Raw genomic sequence first — 24,055 nt, 5'->3', positions numbered from 1 at the left:
AAGTCATTACAAGGAATATGAGTGTTGAAGCAGAGTTTTATACAGCAAAGTATTTCAATGAAAGACATATTTGAGAAATGGTTGGCAGCACCCATATGGCTTACATTAAAAGAAAGGGCAAAGAGAATATAAAAAGATGAGTTATCATTAAAGCATTGGAGGGATTCAGTAGTTACTTCACAAGGCTAGATTAAGTGCTAAAGAAGTTGTACGAAGAGATAATATATCAAAGGATGAAAGCATTGTATTTATGCGTATATGAGTCAAAGAGGGGTTTCAGAGTGAAATTGGCCTGCTTTCCTGAGAAAATATTGGAATCATTAACATTACTATGTGTGTGACAGTGTGGGTGTCAGGCAAACAATTAGTGGCTATCTGGAAGAAGTTCACATTGCATACAATATTTTTTTTAATTCATTTACTTTGAGAGGGAGAGAGAGAGAGAGAGAGAGGAAGGGACAGAGATGGAGAGAGAGAATATCCCAATCAGGTTCCTCACTGTCAGCGCAGAGCCCGATGAAGAGCTCAAACTCACGAACTGTGAGATCATGACCTGAGCCAAAATCAAAAGTCGGATGCCTTAACCACTGAACCACGCAGCCACCCCTACAATTTTTTTTCTTATTTCCATTTTGCACAAAAAAGGCTTTTATTGATTAAAATCATTTTGAGGCATGGGTATATTTAGCATATACACATGTTCTATCAATCTACCTATCTACATCTTTAATTTTCTGTTATCTTTATATATATATATATATATGTATATATATATACATATATATGTATATATATATACATATATATATATGTATGTATATATATATATATATACACACACACACATACACACACACACACATACATACACATATATGTGTGTGTATGTAAACTGAATGTATATTATAAAATTTTTATTTTGTACATTTATTTTATACAGTGCTTATTTTATACATCTGATTTTTTAATTATGTAAAAAAATGTTTAATGTTTATTTCTTTTTGAGAGAGAATGAGAGAGAGAGGTGTGGGGGGAGGAGCAGATAGAGAGGGAGACACAGAATCCAAAGCAGGCTCCAGGCTCCAAGCTGTCAGAACAGAGCCCTACACTGGGCTCGAACTCACGAGCTGCGAGACGATGACCTGAACTGAAGTCAGACACTTAACTGACTAGCCACCCAGGCGCCCCATCTGATTTTTTTTAACATAAGATTGGTTGGACATTTTTCTCATCAACAAATTGACTTTATACTGAAGGTTTGCACATGTGAATTGGAGATTAGAAGAACCGTCTGCATAATTTTTGACTGGAATTCTGTACAATTTTTAATTTTTTTAAAGATTTTTAAAAATGTTTTTTTTATTTATTTTGAGAGAGACAGAGAGAGAGAGCATGAGTGAAGGAGGGGCAGAGACAGATTGAGAGAGACAGAGAGAGAGAGAGAGAGAGAGAGAGAGAATCCCAAGCAGGCCCCACACTGTCAGCACAAACCCCCACGGGGGGCTTGATCTCACAAACTGTGAGATCATGACCTGAGCAGAAATCAAGAGTCAGATCCTTAACTGACTGAGCCACGCAGGCGCCCCTATATAACTTTAAAACATAAGATCAAGTTAGGAAAAGAATTATAAAGGTGACATTTTATTTAATTGTGCAATCTTGGGGCCCCTGGATGGCTCAGTGGGTTAAGCATAGGACTTCAGCTCAGGTAATGATCTGGCAGTCATGAGTTCGAGCCCCATATTGGGCTCTGTGGGGACAGCTCAGAGCCTGGAGCCTGCTTTGGATTCTGGGTCTACCTCTCTCTCTCTGCCCCTCCCCCACTCACACTCTATCTCTCTCTCTCAGAAAAAAAAAAGAATAAATAAAAACATTAAAAAGTGTTAATTGTGCAATCTTAACATTCCATTTTTTTGTGTGTTTTCTTTGCCTGAAAAATTGTTAACTATTTGGTCTGTGATATTTGCATGTGTATCCTCATCATTTAATCAGAAATATTAATCATGATTAGCTTTCAGGAAGAACTACAAATTTCCTTTAATGTGATCCACTGTATGTTACAGTGAAATCTATTTCCTTAACTGAACTCTTAGGATGGCCTTTCAGATCAGTTTATTTGAAATATTTAATACAAATCAAATATTTATATGAAGTCTGTTAAAACTTTTGATGTGTCAATCATATCTTTTTCTGTATTAAGTAACTTTGGAGAAAAGGAATTGTTGTTTCAAAGACATTGGATCCCTTATAATAGATGAAGGCAAATGATATGTTGGGATAGCTCAAGCCTATGGAAAATTGCTTGTGGTGTGAGGAACAACAAAAAATCTACTGGGCATAAAATATCAAGCCAGTTAAGGTGTTAGACAGTGATTGAGTAGTGGGCATCTTGGATAGTATAATCAGGAAGCTTCCCCTTATAATCACTAAGCTTCTGATAGTATAATCAGAATGCCCCAATTCTGAGATCTCAGGGACAAGAGGGTGCTAGTCAGGTAATGTCTGGAGAAAGAACATCACAGAAAGATGCAACAGCCATTGCAAAGGCTTTGAGTTGACCACGGGCCTGGATGACAAAGGAATAGCAAGATATCCATTCACATAGACCAAAATGAGTAAGAAAAATAGGGAGATAATTCTAAGAGCAAGGGAATGGCAAGGAAGACTTGGCAGGGGGTTTCAATCTGCTTACATACTTTGTTTCTTCTTTTTACCCGCTAATTTGACAGATCTTTGTTGGGACAAAAAGCCAGGCATTCCTCAGCATTCTGAAGCAGTCAAATTCTGGTGACCCAGGGACCATTTCCCAATGGGTCCCAAGCCTTTATATTCTCTGATTTAGCCATGGAAGGAGCTGATTTGAAACTAAGGCAGAAGTGATTCACCGGTTTGAGGTAGGAGAGGGTTGGTGATGGCTGCATTTAACTAGACACGTACAGTCTATTGATTTGCTGTCTACCTTTCATTTTGCTTGTTGATACAACTGCATATACATTCTTTTTAAGCAATATTTTTATTGATTTAAACAGATACAGCTAAAAAAAATTAAAATATGACAGTTTTGGGGGCGCCTGGGTGGCTCAGTCGGTTGGGCGACCGACTTTGGCTCAGGTCATGATCTCACAGTTTGTGAGTTCCAGCCCCGCATTGGGCTCTGTGCTGACAGCTCAGAGCCTGGAGCCTGCTTCAGATTCTGTGTCTCCCTCTCTCTCTGCCCTTCCCCCACTCATGCTCTGTCTCTCTCTGTCTCAGAAATAAATAAACATTAAAAAAATTTAAATATGACAGTTTAGCATATACACATACATTCAGCAGAAAATGTTACACCATACTCACAGAATTAGAGCTTAAAGGAAATCAAATCACACTTTCTTCTGTTTTTCCACTAAGCCCTCTCCTACTTCCCACGGACTCAAGTTTCTGAACTTTCCTCCTAAATGCTTCATAAACTAGCAAACAGGTCCACCACAGAAGGAGACAGAGGCTAAACATGACACTTACATACAATTAATTGTAGAAATGATTTCACTTTGGAGAAGACATTCATAACTAACTTTATCTCAAAATTTTAGGGAAAGCTCTTCCACATCTTTTCAACTACAAATAAACCTCTTAAAAAAATCACTGTACCAGCAGTAAGTCTTTGAGTAAATATATATATTTTTTGCCAGATAAATCTTGTTTGGGTCAAGTATTTATTATTTGATCATATATACATAGGACTATGTATATATCACATATGGTATATATACAATTTTTCTGTAAATAGCATGAATCTTTATTATAAAGGAGTATCATCTTTTATTTTGCTGACAGAAATGTTTGATATAAATTTTTCTTTTTATATACAAATTCTCATTTTGTTCATCTTTTATTTGATAGATGACGAGGCCACTTAGTAGTAATTAAATGGTTTCACACTCATTTTTGAGCACTCACTCATTAATCCAATGAAGTGTTTCTATTATGTGGGAATAATGTACAAAGTTTTCACTTTGTAAAAAAACTGATTACTTACACAATGGAAATTTCAGAATATTAATGTTCCTTAGCAAATACACTTGCTTGAATACTGTTAGAAAATAAGTCTTAATTAATAGTTAGGATCTAAAACGGGAAGCTTAACATCCATGTCTCCAAATTTTCTGACACATTAGCTATTTTCATGTAGACACAGAAAATCATTACCAATCGTTCAAATCCCCAAGATTTATTTCAACTAGTTTGGCAATATTACAGTCTAATGAGCTATGTTGCCATGGTAGAATAGGTGTGCCCTAATATTCTCTGCATATAAAATATTTTTGCAAAACTCATTATTTGTGTGCACATTTTTAATTACCTATATTCACTTATTTGTACCCATTAGAAAGTAATCAACATAATTCATGAAGCCATAGAAAGCCATTGTTTCAACTAACACTGAAATTTATGTTATTGGTGTATTAATCTAATTATCAATAACATAACTGAACTTTCAATAACACCTATAGGTGTGTAGCATATTATAACTTTTAAATTTGTTAATATGGAAGTATTTAACACAAAAGACAATTATCTACAAAAGTGCAAACTGATTAAAGTTGTGTTAGGAGCACTAAAATTTTCCATATAATTCTAGACAATCAGCCTTCCTAAGTTGGCAAAACTCTTCTTTTGTCCGTATTAAATACTTCTGGAATTTTTACCTTCATAGAAATATATAATGTGTGACTATTACTAACTCATTACATGGTGTAATATAAAAATTATCAACCTATGTAAAACAGTTGTTAAAATGAAAATAATTTTATAATTTTTTGAGTAGAGAAAAGAATTCTCAGTAATATTTCTTTGTGTCTGATGATGAAAAATACTAAAAGATAATTCTGAGGAGCTATATGCATAAGCTTCGGTGGAATTTTTATACGTATAGTAACTATAGCATTTAAGAAAACAGGGCTATGAATCTAAAGAAGTCAAAAAATTGATGAATCACTGAATTCTCCTCCTGAAACCAATATACTGCACTGTATGCTAACTAAATCAAATTTAAATTAAAAAAAATTAAAAATCATGAATGTAAGTAATTTTATAGAAAAGGAGCTAATAAACCTTACATTCGCTTATTACTTCAAACAAATTTACGTTAAAGTTTTTACCAAATCTGTACAATTTTCTCATCTCTCTATAAAAGATATGGGAGAAATAAGAGCCTATTCTTTGAGCAATAGATTTGTGTTAAAGTTGTACAGACAAAGTGTACGTACTTGATATAACTGGAAAATAACTGGGCTTTATGACCAAGTGTTCTTTTGGTAAATTTTAATACAGAAGGGGAAGAAAGAGTTATTATTGATTGCAATTGTTAAAGTTGTACGAAGAGTTGAATTTGAACGGATAATTAAGGAACTGTAATATGCTGAAAACTCACACAATTCTCACAATTAGTGAGATTATTTTAATTTAATGCTTCCCCAAGTACTGACTAGTCCATATATCTATATTAAATTGTGATAGCATTAAACACCTTTATTTAACATCTCTTTAATTTCAAGACAGAGAGAGACAGAGTGCGAGCGGGGGAGGGGCAGAGAGAGAGGGAGACAGAATCCTAAGCAGGCTCAAAGCTCCAAGCTGTCAGCACAGACCTTCATGCAGGGCTCAAACCCATGAACTGTGAGATCATGAGCCGAGCCAAAGTCAGATGCTTAACCCACTGAGCCACCCAGGCGCCCCTATGTGACAGCATTTTATTAGATCTTTGCCGTGACCCAGGAACTATAAGTAATATGAATTGCAAACACTTTATTAAGAATTAAGAGAAGAGTCAATCCAGGCTTAGAGCTTCAGCAGATACAGAGAATCATTATTCAAAATGAGAAAACAGAAATAAAGAAGAAAAAATACAGAACAGCAAAATGAAGAAAACAGCCAAGTTCAATTTTATTCCTATAGTTCATACCTTCATTTGTATTTACTTTGTTGGCTAATAAGCTGAGAGTTAAAAGGCTAATTTAAGAAATTTATTTAATTCAAATAACCCTACTCTAAATTTGTTTTAGATTTGTCTATATATATGTGACAGACAGCATCTAATAACTTAGAGAGGAAAATCAAAATAGATTCAGAAGGCAAATATAAATGAAAATGAATTGAAAAGTGATGAGAAATGAATATGAATACAACTTAGGAGAACTAATTGAGTATGAGCCTAAGAAGGAGGAACTTTGTTAATTGTGAAGTAAAATAAGAAAACGTGTTAACATTTCCTTAAAAGATATGTCATTTTTAAAACGAGGGCTAGAGAAGGATTCAGAGTTTTAAGGTTTCCCTCCATTTTTTTTTACCTGGATTTTATATTTCAATAAAAATCTGGAACCTTTCATTTTATTCCAACCTTTGTCATTATTATAGTTTTCTCTCTTAATTTGCGTGAAGTTAGTGATGGGCAACCAGACATCAGTGATAGAGTTCATTCTTCTTGGACTGACAGCTGACACTGAGCTTCAGGCTGTGCTTTTCCTTTTTCTGCTGCTAACTTACGTCTTAAGCATCCTGGGAAACTTGACCATCATCATTCTGACCACGCTGGATTATCGCCTCCAGACTCCTATGTATTTCTTCCTCCGGAATTTTTCCATTCTGGAAATATCTTTTACCTCTGTCTTTGTTCCCAAAATGCTAGTCAATATTGGAACTGGAGACAGGACTATCTCCTTTGCTGCTTGTTTCGCTCAGTATTTTTTTGCCATCCTTCTGGGAGCAACCGAGTTTTATCTTTTAGCTGCCATGTCCTTTGACCGCTACGTTGCCATTTGCAAACCCCTACATTATACAACTGTAATGAGCAGGAGACTCTGCATTCAACTTGTCTTGTGTTCCTGGTTCTCTGGTTTTTTGGTTGTCATTGGGCCTCATATAATGACTCTCCAGCTGCCTTTCTGTGCATCCAACATCATCAATCATTACTGCTGTGACTATACCGTACTGTTGCATCTAGCTTGTTCAGACACACATTTCATAGAAGTGATGGAGTTCATCTTGGCTGCAGTTACCCTCATCTTCACCTTGGTGCTAGTGATCCTTTCCTACACCTACATTATCAGGACAATTCTGAGAATCCCCTCTGTTCAACAGAGAAAAAAAGCTTTTTCTACATGTTCCTCTCATATGATTGTGGTCTCACTTTCTTATGGAAGTTGTATCTTTATGTACATAAATCCTTCTGTTAAGGATGCAGAAACATTTAATAAGGGTGTGGCTGTTCTAAATACGTCAGTTGCCCCTCTGTTGAACCCTTTCATCTATAGCCTCAGGAATAAGCAAGTGAAAATAGCCTTCAGAGATATGGTCAGCAAAGTAACAGTGTTTTCAAGAAAATAAAGCTGAGGCTCATAATAATAATAAATACTAAATAATGAATAAATGTTTGTAGATGTATATTATTGTATATTACAGTGTTTTCTATAATATGCCATCAATAGTCCTACCTGAACACCAAAACAGTAAAACTATCTATTTAATGAAGCCTATTTTAACATGACTTTATTTCTTAAAAGTTTTAAAGGCCTGTGAGCGTATATATGTGTGTGTATCTTCTAATGCTTTCATGCTATTTTTCCTTATTTGTACCTCACTTTTAAGGAAAGGATTTGGGAGAAAGTTAGAATTGGGAGTATGAATTCTAATTGTTAGTTTTTTACAACTGAACTTTTCTTATCCACTCCCACGTGGTGTCCCATCTCTATACTTGGAAATTGAATCATTAAATATACACCCAGAAGAAATCGACTTTAGTTTGTAAGTAATGGCTTAAATAATACGTCAGTTAATTAACATAAAGTTGGTTATTTTGTAATTATACTATTCAGATTTAAGTTTAGTGTTTCCACAATAATCACTTACTGAAACACTAGGCTACTCAATGTTTGGGGTAAGAAAGATAGATGTAAAGAAGAGAAAATCAATATCTACTTATTTTCAAACTGATAGGAAAATAGTAATGATTTATACACACATTAAACACTGAGTGAATCCACAAAAGAGGGAAAGGGACGATTCAAATTTCAGTTACTTAGCCATATATCATTATAGCAAATTCATACAAATTAATGTGCCTAGTCATTGTTCTGGTTCCGTTTCACAAGAATATGAAATAAAATTATATGAACAGCATATATGATGTTAACAATTTTATAAGCTGAAATCATCTTCTTTCTAAGTTGATGCTAAACTTTAAATTTTATAATCTGATGTCCTCAGGCAGGGTGTCCATCACAAGCCGATATTTTCTAAACATTTCTTATCCATATTACTTTTTTTCAGAAAGCCTGGGCCAGACCCATAGTACGGGTAATTTTAAAATTTAAAGAAGCTATGCATGTTTCTTTCAATGTACTGATGAAGAAAACGGGGCCCTAGAGGTTATCAACAAAATACTTTTTATTAAAGCAAATTGTTAAATTTGTACTCTTGAATCTTGACTCATCCATCTAATAATGGAGAATCTACTAAGTAGCAGAGATACTAAGAGTGCCCTGGGACACCAAGGGGGAGAAAGATGATTGAAAATGTAGCACCTGTTAGTTTCGTCTGAAAAGTCACCTAAATTCCTGACATGTAGTTGTTGGCAAGTGAGGAAGTTTGAAACTTAGCTATTCAGATTGACGAGTAACTGACTCGTTAGTTCACTCAAGACTTTGTTGTTTCTACATCATCAGTAGTACATCAATCATAGTCATCCAAAACATTATCTCGTGTTATGGTGGTTGCTCAATTTCAAAAGACAGATCAAACAATGCTATGTGGTGGAACACTTTTTTGACAGAGGTAATTACTTTTAAAATACGTAAAATTCTGTTACCCCCATTTCATTAAAATATAAAACTAAATCAGCCAACCAAACAACCACAAATCTGGGAACATTATGCTGAAGTTGCTGAACATGTGCAGAAGATAGAAAAACAAACAAACAAACAAACAAACAAACAAACAAAACGGCAGTCAATTAGGAAACAGGGTGGGGGAGTCCTAGGACATCCAGAGAAATAATAAGAGGGAATCATTACTGAATCTCTTAGTTCAATTAGAATCTGAGTTGGCCCTTAGGCCAAGTGGTACACAGTGGGGTAGAGAAAACATTTAGTATATAGAATAATTAAATAAACTCAAATAAACAAACAGAAGACAGAAACCTAGACAAATTGCCAAGACGGAGTAATTCATGCCAAAAGAAAGAAGAAGAAAAGGTCATGGCCAGGTTTCTAATTGAAAAAATTATAAGTAATATGCCTGATATACAATTTAAAAGCAACAATTATGGGGTGCCTGGGTGGCTCTGTCAGTTGGGCGGCCGACTTTGGCTCAGGTCATGATCTCGTGGTCCAGGAGTTTGAGCCCCCAGTCGGGCTCTGTGCTGACAGCTCAGAGTCCCGGAAGAAGAAAGAAGAAGAAGAAGAAGAAGAAGAAGAAGAAGAAGAAGAAGAAGAAGAAAGAAGAAAAAGAAGGAAGAAGAAGAAAGAAGAAGGAAGAAGAAGAAAGAAGAAGAAGGAAGAAGAAGGAGGAGGAGGAGGAGGAGGAGAGGAAGAAGAAGAAAGGAGAAGAAGAAGAAGAGAGAGAAAGGGGCAGAGGTTTATTTGAGGAACTTATAGCTGAAAATTTCCCTAATCTGGGAAGAGAACAGACTTCCAGATACAGAAAGCACATCTCCCAACAAAATCAGTAAAACCAGGTCAACACTAAGAAACATTGTAGTTAAATTTGCAAAATATAGAGATAAAGAAAAATCCTGAAAGTAGCTAGACACAGATTCCTAATTTACAAGGGAAGACGAATAAGGTTGGCAGCAGATGTCTCCACAGAAATTTGTAGGCAGAAGAGAGTGGAATGATATATACAATGTGCTGAATGGGAAAAACTGCTCCAAGAATACTCTATTGAGCAAGGCTATTATTCAGAATAGGAGAGATAAAGAGTTTCCCAGACAAACAAAAACTAAAGCAGTTCATGATCACTAAACTGGCCTTGCAAGAAATATTAAAGGGGACTTTTTGAGTAGAAAAAACACTGGAAAGGAACAGAGGAAATATCCAGAAACAACGACAAAACTAGCAATAAAATGGCACTAATTTCATATCTACCAATTATTACTCTGAGTGTATATGGACTCAATGTCCAATCAAAAAACATAGGATGTCAGAATGGATAAAGTAACAAGACCTATCTATATGCTGCCTACAAGAGACTCATTTTAGACCTAAAGACACCTGCAGAGGAGAAAGCAGGAAAAGATCTCTCTGACCTCAGTTGTAGCAATTTCTTACTTGACACATCCCCAAAGGCAAGGGAATTAAAAGCAAAAATGAACTACTGGGACCTTATGAAGATAAAAAGCTTCTGCACAGCAAAGGAAACGACCAACAAAACTAAAAGGCAACCAACGGAATGGGAAAAGATATTTGCAAATGACATATTGGACAAAAGGCTAGTATCCAAAATCTATAAAGAGCTCACCAAACTCCACACCTGAAAAACAAATAACCCATTGAAGAAATGGGCAGAAAACATGAATAGACACTTCTCTAAAGAAGACATCCGGATGGCCAACAGGCACATGAAAAGATGTTCAACGCCACTCTTCATCAGGGAAATGCAAATCAAAACCACACTCAGATATCACCTCACGCCAGTCAGAGTGGCCAAAATGAACAAATCAGGAGACTATAGATGGTGGAGAGGATGTGGAGAAAAGGGAACCCTCTTGCACTGTTGGTGGGAATGCAAATTGGTGCAGCCACTCTGGAAAACAGTGTGGCGGTTCCTCAAAAAATTAAAAATAAACCTACCCTATGACCCAGCAATAGCACTGCTAGGAATTTACCCAAGGGATACAGGAGTACTGATGCATAGAGGCATTTGTACCCCAATGTTTATAGCAGCACTCTCAACAATAGCCAAATTATGGAAAGAGCCTAAATGTCCATCAACTGATGAATGGATGAAGAAATTGTGGTTTATATACACAATGGAGTACTACATGGCAATGAGAAAGAATAATATATGGCCCTTTGTAGCAACATGGATGGAACTGGAGAGTGTTATGCTAACTGAAATAAGCCATACAGAGAAAGACAGATACCATATGGTTTCACTCTTATGTGGATCCTGAGAAACTTAACAGAAACCCATGGGGGAGGGGAAGGAAAAAAAAAAGAGGTTAGAGTGGAAGAGAGCCAAAGCATAAGAGACTCTTAAAAACTGAGAACAAACTGAGAGTTGATGGGGGGGTGGGAGGGAGGGGAGGGTGGGTGATGGGTACTGAGGAGGACACCTTTTGGGATGAGCACTTGGTGTTGTATGGAAACCAATTTGACAATAAACTTCATATATTGAAAAAAAAAAAGAAAGTGAGGGAATGGAGGAACATTTACCATGAAAATGTATGCAAAATAAAAGCCTGAGTAGCCATACTTGTATCAGAGAAACTACATTTTAAACCAAAAACTGTAACAAGAGATGAAGAAGGACACTGTATCAAAACAAAGGGATCTATCTAACAAGGTCTAACAATTGTAAATATTTATTCCCCCAACTTGGATGAACACAAATATATAAAACATTTCACAACAAACATAAAGCATAATAATACAATACAATACAATACAATACAATACAATACAATAGTAGTTGGGGACTTCAACACCCCTTACCTCAAAGGCCAGATCATCTGAGCAGAAAATCAACAAGAAAACAATGGTTTTGAATAACACACTGGACCAGATATTCTTAACATATGTTTTCAGAACATTTTATCCTAAATAGCAGAATACACATTCTTTTTTGAGTACACATGGGACATTCTCCAGAACAGATCATTTACCAGGTCACAAATTAGTCCTCAATAAGTACAAAATGCGTATTTTCCAACCACAACATTATGAAACATGAAGCCAATACAAGAAAATATTTAGAAATACCACAAATACATGGAGATTAAAGAACATCCCACTAAGGAATGAGTGGGTCAACCAGGAAATTAAAGAAGAAATAAGAACATACATGCAAACAAGTAAAAATGAAAACATGATGGTCCAAAACCTTTGGGATGTGCAAAAGTGCTCATACAAGTGAGGTACATTGCAATACAAGCCTACTCAAGAAGCAAGAAAAATCTCAAATAAGCAACCTAATCTTACACATAAAGGAGCTGGAAAAAAGACCACAAATGAAACCTAAAACCATCAGAAGAAGGGAAATAATAGTGATTAGAGCAGAAATAAATTATATAGAAGAAAACAAAGAACAAAAACAGCAGTAAAACACATCAATGAAATCAGGAGCTGCTTCTTTGAAAAAATTTTAAAAATTGACAAACTCCTAGCCAGAATTATCAAAAAGAAAGGACAAAAGACCCAAATAAATAAAATCACAAACGAGAGAGGAGAAATAAGATAAGCACAGATATACAAATAGTTATAAGAGAATATTATGAAAAAAATACATGCCATCAAATTGGGCAATCTGCAAGAAATGGATAAATTCCTAGAGACATATTAACTAACAAAAATGAAACAGGAAGAAAAATAAAACTTGAAAAGACTAATAACCAGTAAAGAAATTAAGTCAGTAATCAAAAATCTCTCAACAAACAAGTCTAGGACCAGATGGTTTTCCAGGAGAATTCTACCAAACATTTAAAGAAGAGTTAATACCTATTCTTCTCAAATGTTCTCAAAATAGAAATGGAAGGAAAACTACCAAACTACGAGGTTAGTATTACCTTGATTCCAAAACCAGACAAAGACTCCACTAAAAAAGAGAACTGCAGGCCAATATCCCTGATGAACATGAATTCAACATTCTCAACAATATACTAGCAAATTGAATCCAAAAGTACATTAAAGTAATCATTCACATGATCAAATGGGGTTTATTCCTGAGTTGCAAAGTGTTCTATATTCACAAATCAATCAACATAATACATCACATTAATACAAGAAAGGATAAGTACCACATGATCCTCTCAACAGATGCAGAAAGAGAATTTGACAAAATACAGCATCCATTCTTTATAAAAAAAAAACCCTAAACAAAGTAGGGATAGATGAAAAATACCTTAACATCATAAAGGCCATGTATGCAAGTCCCACATCTAATATCATCTTCAATAAGCAAAAACTGAGAGCTTTTCCTCTATGGTCAGGAGCAAGACAGGATGTCTACTCTCACCACTGTTATTTAACAGATTACTGTTACTCCTAGCCTCAGCACTCATACAACAAAAAGAAATAAAAGACAGCAAGGAAGAAGTAAACTTTCACTATTTGCAGACAACAAGGTAGCCAATGTAGAAAATAAAAAAACCCACTAAAATTTCTAGAACTAATACATGAATTCAGCAAAGTTGCAGGATATTAAATCAAACTAAAGAAATCTGTTGCATTTCTATACACCAATAACGAAGCAGAAGAAAAAGAAATCAAGAATCAATCCCATTTACAATTGCACCAAAACCATAAGATACCTAGAAATAAATCCAATCAAAACGTTTCAGATCTGTACCTTGAAAAGTGTAGAACACTTATGAAGGAAATTGAAGACAACACAAAGAAATGGAAAAACTTTCTATGCTCATGAATTGGAAAAACAAACATTGTTAAAATGTCTGTAGTACCCAAAGCAATCTACACATTCAATGCAATCCCTACCAAAATACCACTAGTATTTTCCACAGAGCTAGAAAAAACAATCCTAAACTTTGTATGGGACCACAGAAGACCCCAAATAGCCAAAACAATCTTGAAAAAGAAAAGTAAAGCTAGAGGCATCACAATTCCGGACTTCAAGCTATATTACAAAGCTTTAGTCATCAAAACAGCCTGGTACTGGCACAAAAACAGATACATAGTGGGATGCCTGTGTGGTTAAGTTGGTTAAGCATCTGACTTCAGCTCAGGTCATGATCTCATGCCTCATGAGTTCGAGCCCCACATCAGGCTCTGTGCTGAGAGCTCAGAGCCTGGAGCCTGCTTCAGATTCTGTATCTCCCTCTCTCTCTGCCCCTTCCTCACTCGTGTTCTGTCTCTTTCTCAAAAATAAATAAATATTTTTAAAAATTAAAAAAAAAAAGAGAGAGAGGTACCTAGTTCAATGGAACAGAATAGAAAATTCAGAAATGGACCCAAAACCATAGGGTCAACTGATCTTCGACAAAGCAGGAAAGAATACCCAATGGAAAAAAGACAGTCTCTTCGACAAATAGTGTTGGAAAAACTTGACAGCAATATTCAGAAGAATGAGACTGGAATACTTTCTTATGCCATACACAAAAATACATTCAAAATGGATGAAAGACCTAAATGTGCATCAGGAAACCATCAAAATCCTCGAGGGGAATACAGGCAGCAACCCCTTGGCCTCAGATGCAGCAGCAACTTCTTACTAGACATTCTCCTGAGGCAAAGGAAACAAATACAAACATGAACTATTCATACTTCATCAAGATAAAAACTTCTGCACAGTGAAAGAAGCAGTCAACAAAACTAAAAGGCAGCCTGTGGAATGGGAAATGATATTTACAAAGGTCATATCAGATAAAGGGTTAGTATCCAAAATCTATAAAGAACCTATCAAACTCAACACCCAAAAAACAAACAATCCAGCTAAGAAATGGACAGAAGACAAGTATAGACATTTTTCCAAAGACATCCAGATGGCCAAAACATGCATGAAAACATCACTCATTAGGGAATACAAATGAAAATGACGTTGAGTTACCTCCTTGTACCTGTCATAATGGCTAAAATTAACAACACAGGAAACAACGGATGTTGGTGAGAATGTGGAGAAAGGGGAGCCCTCTTACACTGTTGATTGGAATACAAACTAAACCACTTGGAAAATTATAGGATTTCTTCAAAAATTTAAAAATAGAACTATCTTATGACTCAGGAATTGCACACTAGGTATTTACTCAAAGGATACAAAAATACTGATTCAAAAGGGTACATGCACCCTGATGTTTACAGCAGAATTATCATCATTAACCAAATTCTAGAAATAGTCCAAATGTCCATCAACTGATGAAAGGATAAAGAAGATGTGGTATACATATATATGATGGAATATTACTCAGCCATCAAAAGGAATGAAATCTTGGGGCACCTGGGTGGCTCAGCTGGTTAAGCATCCAACTCTTTCAGCTTGGGTCCAGATCTCATAGTTTGTGGGTTTGAGCCCCACATCAGGCTCTGTGCTGATGGTACAGAGCCTGCTTGGGATTCTTTGTCTCCTCTCTCTCTGTCCCTCTCCCGCTTGCTGTCTATCTCTCTATCTCTCTCAAAATAAATAAATAAACATTTAAAAAAAAAAGAATGGAATCTTGCCATTTGCAAGGACATGGATGAAGCTAGAGTGTATTATGCTAAGCAATATAAGTCAGTCTGAGAAAGACAAATACCATATGATTTCACTCATATGTGGAATTTGAGAAACAAAACAGATGAGCATAGGGAAGAAAAAAAAAAGAGAGGCAAACCATAATACAGACTCTATAGACAACAAACTGAGGGTTGCGGCAGGGTTGGGGGGCGGGGTGGGCAGAGGTATGAGCACAGGGTGTGGTATGTGATAAATCAGTCAATCCTACATGTGAAACTAATATTACACTGTATGTTAGCTAACTTGAATTTAAATAAAAACTTGGAAGAAAAATAAAAGAAAATCAACCTTTCTAGTGGGCTGCACAATACTTTCATGTTCCTTTTGTTTCTTACTGCTACTGGTTTTTGGACATGAGGCTCATTGTCTACAAGGACTTCAGAAACTCCTTTATGTATCTTCCAATACAAAACATCATCTTTATAATAAACATAAATGAGATTTTGAGATTTTATCTATGGAATTTTGGTCAAAATATACTCGTTTCTAATATGTTAATCATAATGCAAAAACAGAAGAACAAATTATTTTCTGTTTGATTATGTTTATAGGTAGTGGTGATTAAACGGGTAAAACATTAGTAAAAATCACGTCACTCATGTCCTGACACAGAGAAGCCACACAATAATAGTCGCTATGAAATTTATTCATTATTGATAAGCTTTGATAAATTTTAATGAAGTCCAGCTTATCCATCATCCATTTCATGGATCGTGCCTTCCATGCGGTATCTAAAAGATCTTTGCCAGGGCATCTGAGGGGCTCAGTTGGTTGAGCTTCCAACTTGGGCTCAGGTCATGCTCTCACGGTTTGTGGTTATGAGCACTGCATTCAGCTCTGTGCTGACAGCTCAGGGCCTGGAGCCAGCTTCAGATTCTGTCTCTGTCTCTCTCTTCCCCTCCCCTGCTCATGCAATGTCTTTCTCTCTTTCTCTCTCACTCTCTCTCTCTCTGTCTCTCAAATATAAACATTAAAAATTAAAAAAAAAAGATCATTGGTAAACTCAGAGTCATCTAGGTTTTCTCTGTGCTATTTCTTTCAGAGTTTTAGAGATTCGCCTTGTATACATAGGTCCACAATCCATGTTAAGTTCATTTTTGTGAAGGATGTAAAGTCTGTGCATGGGCAGAATCACATGAGAAGGAACTGAAACCTGTGTTAGCTCTTGTTGCCTCTCAGCTCACATTTACTGGTATCCTACAAAAAGCTTGGGCGCTTTGCCATGGAGTTAAACAGAGATACCCAGATCTGGTGTTGGAGAAGATGAAAAGCAATCCAGGTGAAAATGGAAAGATTGCAAGCATGGCAGCTGTGCCCTACAACAAAATAAACCAGCAGTTAAACAACAACCTCTGTGAGCCACAGAATGCCTTCTGCTTCACTCCGTTCTCCAAATATCCCAAATAATCTCTCTGGTGGGCCACTAAAACAGGAAATAAACAGGAAAGGGAAATCCGAGGGCAATAGTTCAGCCTAGCCAAGTGGAAACATTACGAAGACTGCAGACATGTATTGCCAGAGTGCCTAAAGGAACGAAGTTCAATCTCTTGATTTAGGTAATGGTTTCACAAATGTATACATGTGTCAAACCTCAAGTTACAAACTTTATTGGTCCCACTTTATTGCGCACGAATTATAACTCCATAAAATTGTAAAATTAAGCAAAATAAGGAAACAAAACAAAGGAAAACAAAACAAAACAAAACAGAATAGCAACAAAACCTGCAACCCAGCCTGAACTCAACTCGGATTCTAATTGAACTAAGAGACTCAATAATGATTCCCTCTTATTATTCCTCTGGATGTCCTAGGACTCCCCCACCCTGTTTTCTAATTGACTGCTGTTTTGTTTGTTTGTTTGTTTGTTTGTTTGTTTGTTTTTCTATCTTCTGCACATGTTCAGCAACTTCAGCATAATGTTCCCAGATTTGTGGTTGTTTGGTTGGCTGATTTAGTTTTATATTTTAATGAAATGGGGGTAACAGAATTTTACGTATTTTAAAAGTAATTACCTCTGTCAAAAAAGTGTTCCACCACATAGCATTGTTTGATCTGTCTTTTGAAATTGAGCAACCACCATAACACGAGATAATGTTTTGGATGACTATGATTGATGTACTACTGATGATGTAGAAACAACAAAGTCTTGAGTGAACTAACGAGTCAGTTACTCGTCAATCTGAATAGCTAAGTTTCAAACTTCCTCACTTGCCAACAACTACATGTCAGGAATTTAGGTGACTTTTCAGACGAAACTAACAGGTGCTACATTTTCAATCATCTTTCTCCCCCTTGGTGTCCCAGGGCACTCTTAGTATCTCTGCTACTTAGTAGATTCTCCATTATTAGATGGATGAGTCAAGATTCAAGAGTACAAATTTAACAATTTGCTTTAATAAAAAGTATTTTGTTGATAACCTCTAGGGCCCCGTTTTCTTCATCAGTACATTGAAAGAAACATGCATAGCTTCTTTAAATTTTAAAATTACCCGTACTATGGGTCTGGCCCAGGCTTTCTGAAAAAAAGTAATATGGATAAGAAATGTTTAGAAAATATCGGCTTGTGATGGACACCCTGCCTGAGGACATCAGATTATAAAATTTAAAGTTTAGCATCAACTTAGAAAGAAGATGATTTCAGCTTATAAAATTGTTAACATCATATATGCTGTTCATATAATTTTATTTCATATTCTTGTGAAACGGAACCAGAACAATGACTAGGCACATTAATTTGTATGAATTTGCTATAATGATATATGGCTAAGTAACTGAAATTTGAATCGTCCCTTTCCCTCTTTTGTGGATTCACTCAGTGTTTAATGTGTGTATAAATCATTACTATTTTCCTATCAGTTTGAAAATAAGTAGATATTGATTTTCTCTTCTTTACATCTATCTTTCTTACCCCAAACATTGAGTAGCCTAGTGTTTCAGTAAGTGATTATTGTGGAAACACTAAACTTAAATCTGAATAGTATAATTACAAAATAACCAACTTTATGTTAATTAACTGACGTATTATTTAAGCCATTACTTACAAACTAAAGTCGATTTCTTCTGGGTGTATATTTAATGATTCAATTTCCAAGTATAGAGATGGGACACCACGTGGGAGTGGATAAGAAAAGTTCAGTTGTAAAAAACTAACAATTAGAATTCATACTCCCAATTCTAACTTTCTCCCAAATCCTTTCCTTAAAAGTGAGGTACAAATAAGGAAAAATAGCATGAAAGCATTAGAAGATACACACACATATATACGCTCACAGGCCTTTAAAACTTTTAAGAAATAAAGTCATGTTAAAATAGGCTTCATTAAATAGATAGTTTTACTGTTTTGGTGTTCAGGTAGGACTATTGATGGCATATTATAGAAAACACTGTAATATACAATAATATACATCTACAAACATTTATTCATTATTTAGTATTTATTATTATTATGAGCCTCAGCTTTATTTTCTTGAAAACACTGTTACTTTGCTGACCATATCTCTGAAGGCTATTTTCACTTGCTTATTCCTGAGGCTATAGATGAAAGGGTTCAACAGAGGGGCAACTGACGTATTTAGAACAGCCACACCCTTATTAAATGTTTCTGCATCCTTAACAGAAGGATTTATGTACATAAAGATACAACTTCCATAAGAAAGTGAGACCACAATCATATGAGAGGAACATGTAGAAAAAGCTTTTTTTCTCTGTTGAACAGAGGGGATTCTCAGAATTGTCCTGATAATGTAGGTGTAGGAAAGGATCACTAGCACCAAGGTGAAGATGAGGGTAACTGCAGCCAAGATGAACTCCATCACTTCTATGAAATGTGTGTCTGAACAAGCTAGATGCAACAGTACGGTATAGTCACAGCAGTAATGATTGATGATGTTGGATGCACAGAAAGGCAGCTGGAGAGTCATTATATGAGGCCCAATGACAACCAAAAAACCAGAGAACCAGGAACACAAGACAAGTTGAATGCAGAGTCTCCTGCTCATTACAGTTGTATAATGTAGGGGTTTGCAAATGGCAACGTAGCGGTCAAAGGACATGGCAGCTAAAAGATAAAACTCGGTTGCTCCCAGAAGGATGGCAAAAAAATACTGAGCGAAACAAGCAGCAAAGGAGATAGTCCTGTCTCCAGTTCCAATATTGACTAGCATTTTGGGAACAAAGACAGAGGTAAAAGATATTTCCAGAATGGAAAAATTCCGGAGGAAGAAATACATAGGAGTCTGGAGGCGATAATCCAGCGTGGTCAGAATGATGATGGTCAAGTTTCCCAGGATGCTTAAGACGTAAGTTAGCAGCAGAAAAAGGAAAAGCACAGCCTGAAGCTCAGTGTCAGCTGTCAGTCCAAGAAGAATGAACTCTATCACTGATGTCTGGTTGCCCATCACTAACTTCACGCAAATTAAGAGAGAAAACTATAATAATGACAAAGGTTGGAATAAAATGAAAGGTTCCAGATTTTTATTGAAATATAAAATCCAGGTAAAAAAAAATGGAGGGAAACCTTAAAACTCTGAATCCTTCTCTAGCCCTCGTTTTAAAAATGACATATCTTTTAAGGAAATGTTAACACGTTTTCTTATTTTACTTCACAATTAACAAAGTTCCTCCTTCTTAGGCTCATACTCAATTAGTTCTCCTAAGTTGTATTCATATTCATTTCTCATCACTTTTCAATTCATTTTCATTTATATTTGCCTTCTGAATCTATTTTGATTTTCCTCTCTAAGTTATTAGATGCTGTCTGTCACATATATATAGACAAATCTAAAACAAATTTAGAGTAGGGTTATTTGAATTAAATAAATTTCTTAAATTAGCCTTTTAACTCTCAGCTTATTAGCCAACAAAGTAAATACAAATGAAGGTATGAACTATAGGAATAAAATTGAACTTGGCTGTTTTCTTCATTTTGCTGTTCTGTATTTTTTCTTCTTTATTTCTGTTTTCTCATTTTGAATAATGATTCTCTGTATCTGCTGAAGCTCTAAGCCTGGATTGACTCTTCTCTTAATTCTTAATAAAGTGTTTGCAATTCATATTACTTATAGTTCCTGGGTCACGGCAAAGATCTAATAAAATGCTGTCACATAGGGGCGCCTGGGTGGCTCAGTGGGTTAAGCATCTGACTTTGGCTCGGCTCATGATCTCACAGTTCATGGGTTTGAGCCCTGCATGAAGGTCTGTGCTGACAGCTTGGAGCTTTGAGCCTGCTTAGGATTCTGTCTCCCTCTCTCTCTGCCCCTCCCCCGCTCGCACTCTGTCTCTCTCTGTCTTGAAATTAAAGAGATGTTAAATAAAGGTGTTTAATGCTATCACAATTTAATATAGATATATGGACTAGTCAGTACTTGGGGAAGCATTAAATTAAAATAATCTCACTAATTGTGAGAATTGTGTGAGTTTTCAGCATATTACAGTTCCTTAATTATCCGTTCAAATTCAACTCTTCGTACAACTTTAACAATTGCAATCAATAATAACTCTTTCTTCCCCTTCTGTATTAAAATTTACCAAAAGAACACTTGGTCATAAAGCCCAGTTATTTTCCAGTTATATCAAGTACGTACACTTTGTCTGTACAACTTTAACACAAATCTATTGCTCAAAGAATAGGCTCTTATTTCTCCCATATCTTTTATAGAGAGATGAGAAAATTGTACAGATTTGGTAAAAACTTTAACGTAAATTTGTTTGAAGTAATAAGCGAATGTAAGGTTTATTAGCTCCTTTTCTATAAAATTACTTACATTCATGATTTTTAATTTTTTTTAATTTAAATTTGATTTAGTTAGCATACAGTGCAGTATATTGGTTTCAGGAGGAGAATTCAGTGATTCATCAATTTTTTGACTTCTTTAGATTCATAGCCCTGTTTTCTTAAATGCTATAGTTACTATACGTATAAAAATTCCACCGAAGCTTATGCATATAGCTCCTCAGAATTATCTTTTAGTATTTTTCATCATCAGACACAAAGAAATATTACTGAGAATTCTTTTCTCTACTCAAAAAATTATAAAATTATTTTCATTTTAACAACTGTTTTACATAGGTTGATAATTTTTATATTACACCATGTAATGAGTTAGTAATAGTCACACATTATATATTTCTATGAAGGTAAAAATTCCAGAAGTATTTAATACGGACAAAAGAAGAGTTTTGCCAACTTAGGAAGGCTGATTGTCTAGAATTATATGGAAAATTTTAGTGCTCCTAACACAACTTTAATCAGTTTGCACTTTTGTAGATAATTGTCTTTTGTGTTAAATACTTCCATATTAACAAATTTAAAAGTTATAATATGCTACACACCTATAGGTGTTATTGAAAGTTCAGTTATGTTATTGATAATTAGATTAATACACCAATAACATAAATTTCAGTGTTAGTTGAAACAATGGCTTTCTATGGCTTCATGAATTATGTTGATTACTTTCTAATGGGTACAAATAAGTGAATATAGGTAATTAAAAATGTGCACACAAATAATGAGTTTTGCAAAAATATTTTATATGCAGAGAATATTAGGGCACACCTATTCTACCATGGCAACATAGCTCATTAGACTGTAATATTGCCAAACTAGTTGAAATAAATCTTGGGGATTTGAACGATTGGTAATGATTTTCTGTGTCTACATGAAAATAGCTAATGTGTCAGAAAATTTGGAGACATGGATGTTAAGCTTCCCGTTTTAGATCCTAACTATTAATTAAGACTTATTTTCTAACAGTATTCAAGCAAGTGTATTTGCTAAGGAACATTAATATTCTGAAATTTCCATTGTGTAAGTAATCAGTTTTTTTACAAAGTGAAAACTTTGTACATTATTCCCACATAATAGAAACACTTCATTGGATTAATGAGTGAGTGCTCAAAAATGAGTGTGAAACCATTTAATTACTACTAAGTGGCCTCGTCATCTATCAAATAAAAGATGAACAAAATGAGAATTTGTATATAAAAAGAAAAATTTATATCAAACATTTCTGTCAGCAAAATAAAAGATGATACTCCTTTATAATAAAGATTCATGCTATTTACAGAAAAATTGTATATATACCATATGTGATATATACATAGTCCTATGTATATATGATCAAATAATAAATACTTGACCCAAACAAGATTTATCTGGCAAAAAATATATATATTTACTCAAAGACTTACTGCTGGTACAGTGATTTTTTTAAGAGGTTTATTTGTAGTTGAAAAGATGTGGAAGAGCTTTCCCTAAAATTTTGAGATAAAGTTAGTTATGAATGTCTTCTCCAAAGTGAAATCATTTCTACAATTAATTGTATGTAAGTGTCATGTTTAGCCTCTGTCTCCTTCTGTGGTGGACCTGTTTGCTAGTTTATGAAGCATTTAGGAGGAAAGTTCAGAAACTTGAGTCCGTGGGAAGTAGGAGAGGGCTTAGTGGAAAAACAGAAGAAAGTGTGATTTGATTTCCTTTAAGCTCTAATTCTGTGAGTATGGTGTAACATTTTCTGCTGAATGTATGTGTATATGCTAAACTGTCATATTTAAATTTTTTTAATGTTTATTTATTTCTGAGACAGAGAGAGACAGAGCATGAGTGGGGGAAGGGCAGAGAGAGAGGGAGACACAGAATCCGAAGCAGGCTCCAGGCTCTGAGCTGTCAGCACAGAGCCCAATGCGGGGCTGGAACTCACAAACTGTGAGATCATGACCTGAGCCAAAGTCGGTCGCCCAACCGACTGAGCCACCCAGGCGCCCCCAAAACTGTCATATTTTAATTTTTTTTAGCTGTATCTGTTTAAATCAATAAAAATATTGCTTAAAAAGAATGTATATGCAGTTGTATCAACAAGCAAAATGAAAGGTAGACAGCAAATCAATAGACTGTACGTGTCTAGTTAAATGCAGCCATCACCAACCCTCTCCTACCTCAAACCGGTGAATCACTTCTGCCTTAGTTTCAAATCAGCTCCTTCCATGGCTAAATCAGAGAATATAAAGGCTTGGGACCCATTGGGAAATGGTCCCTGGGTCACCAGAATTTGACTGCTTCAGAATGCTGAGGAATGCCTGGCTTTTTGTCCCAACAAAGATCTGTCAAATTAGCGGGTAAAAAGAAGAAACAAAGTATGTAAGCAGATTGAAACCCCCTGCCAAGTCTTCCTTGCCATTCCCTTGCTCTTAGAATTATCTCCCTATTTTTCTTACTCATTTTGGTCTATGTGAATGGATATCTTGCTATTCCTTTGTCATCCAGGCCCGTGGTCAACTCAAAGCCTTTGCAATGGCTGTTGCATCTTTCTGTGATGTTCTTTCTCCAGACATTACCTGACTAGCACCCTCTTGTCCCTGAGATCTCAGAATTGGGGCATTCTGATTATACTATCAGAAGCTTAGTGATTATAAGGGGAAGCTTCCTGATTATACTATCCAAGATGCCCACTACTCAATCACTGTCTAACACCTTAACTGGCTTGATATTTTATGCCCAGTAGATTTTTTGTTGTTCCTCACACCACAAGCAATTTTCCATAGGCTTGAGCTATCCCAACATATCATTTGCCTTCATCTATTATAAGGGATCCAATGTCTTTGAAACAACAATTCCTTTTCTCCAAAGTTACTTAATACAGAA

At 35.5% G+C, this 24,055-nt stretch overlaps 2 protein-coding genes across 2 annotated transcripts; one reads left to right on the top strand and one right to left on the bottom strand.

Moving 5' to 3' along the window:
• The first annotated feature begins 6,426 nt into the window (after positions 1-6,426).
• Positions 6,427-7,365, top strand: LOC102949794 (olfactory receptor 6C4-like). The gene has a single exon (XM_007081444.2). The coding sequence runs from the start codon at positions 6,427-6,429 to the stop codon at positions 7,363-7,365; it is 939 nt and encodes a 312-aa protein (XP_007081506.2).
• An 11,513-nt stretch (positions 7,366-18,878) lies between these two features.
• On the bottom strand, positions 18,879-19,817 carry LOC102949492 (olfactory receptor 6C4-like). The gene has a single exon (XM_007081443.2). The coding sequence runs from the start codon at positions 19,815-19,817 to the stop codon at positions 18,879-18,881; it is 939 nt and encodes a 312-aa protein (XP_007081505.2).
• Between the last annotated feature and the right edge of the window lie 4,238 nt (positions 19,818-24,055).

The sequence above is a fragment of the Panthera tigris genome, chromosome B4 (assembly GCF_018350195.1).
Source record: "Panthera tigris isolate Pti1 chromosome B4, P.tigris_Pti1_mat1.1, whole genome shotgun sequence".
In the NCBI taxonomy this organism is placed as follows: domain Eukaryota; kingdom Metazoa; phylum Chordata; class Mammalia; order Carnivora; family Felidae; genus Panthera; species Panthera tigris.
This window is presented reverse-complemented; position numbering and strand designations above follow the sequence as displayed.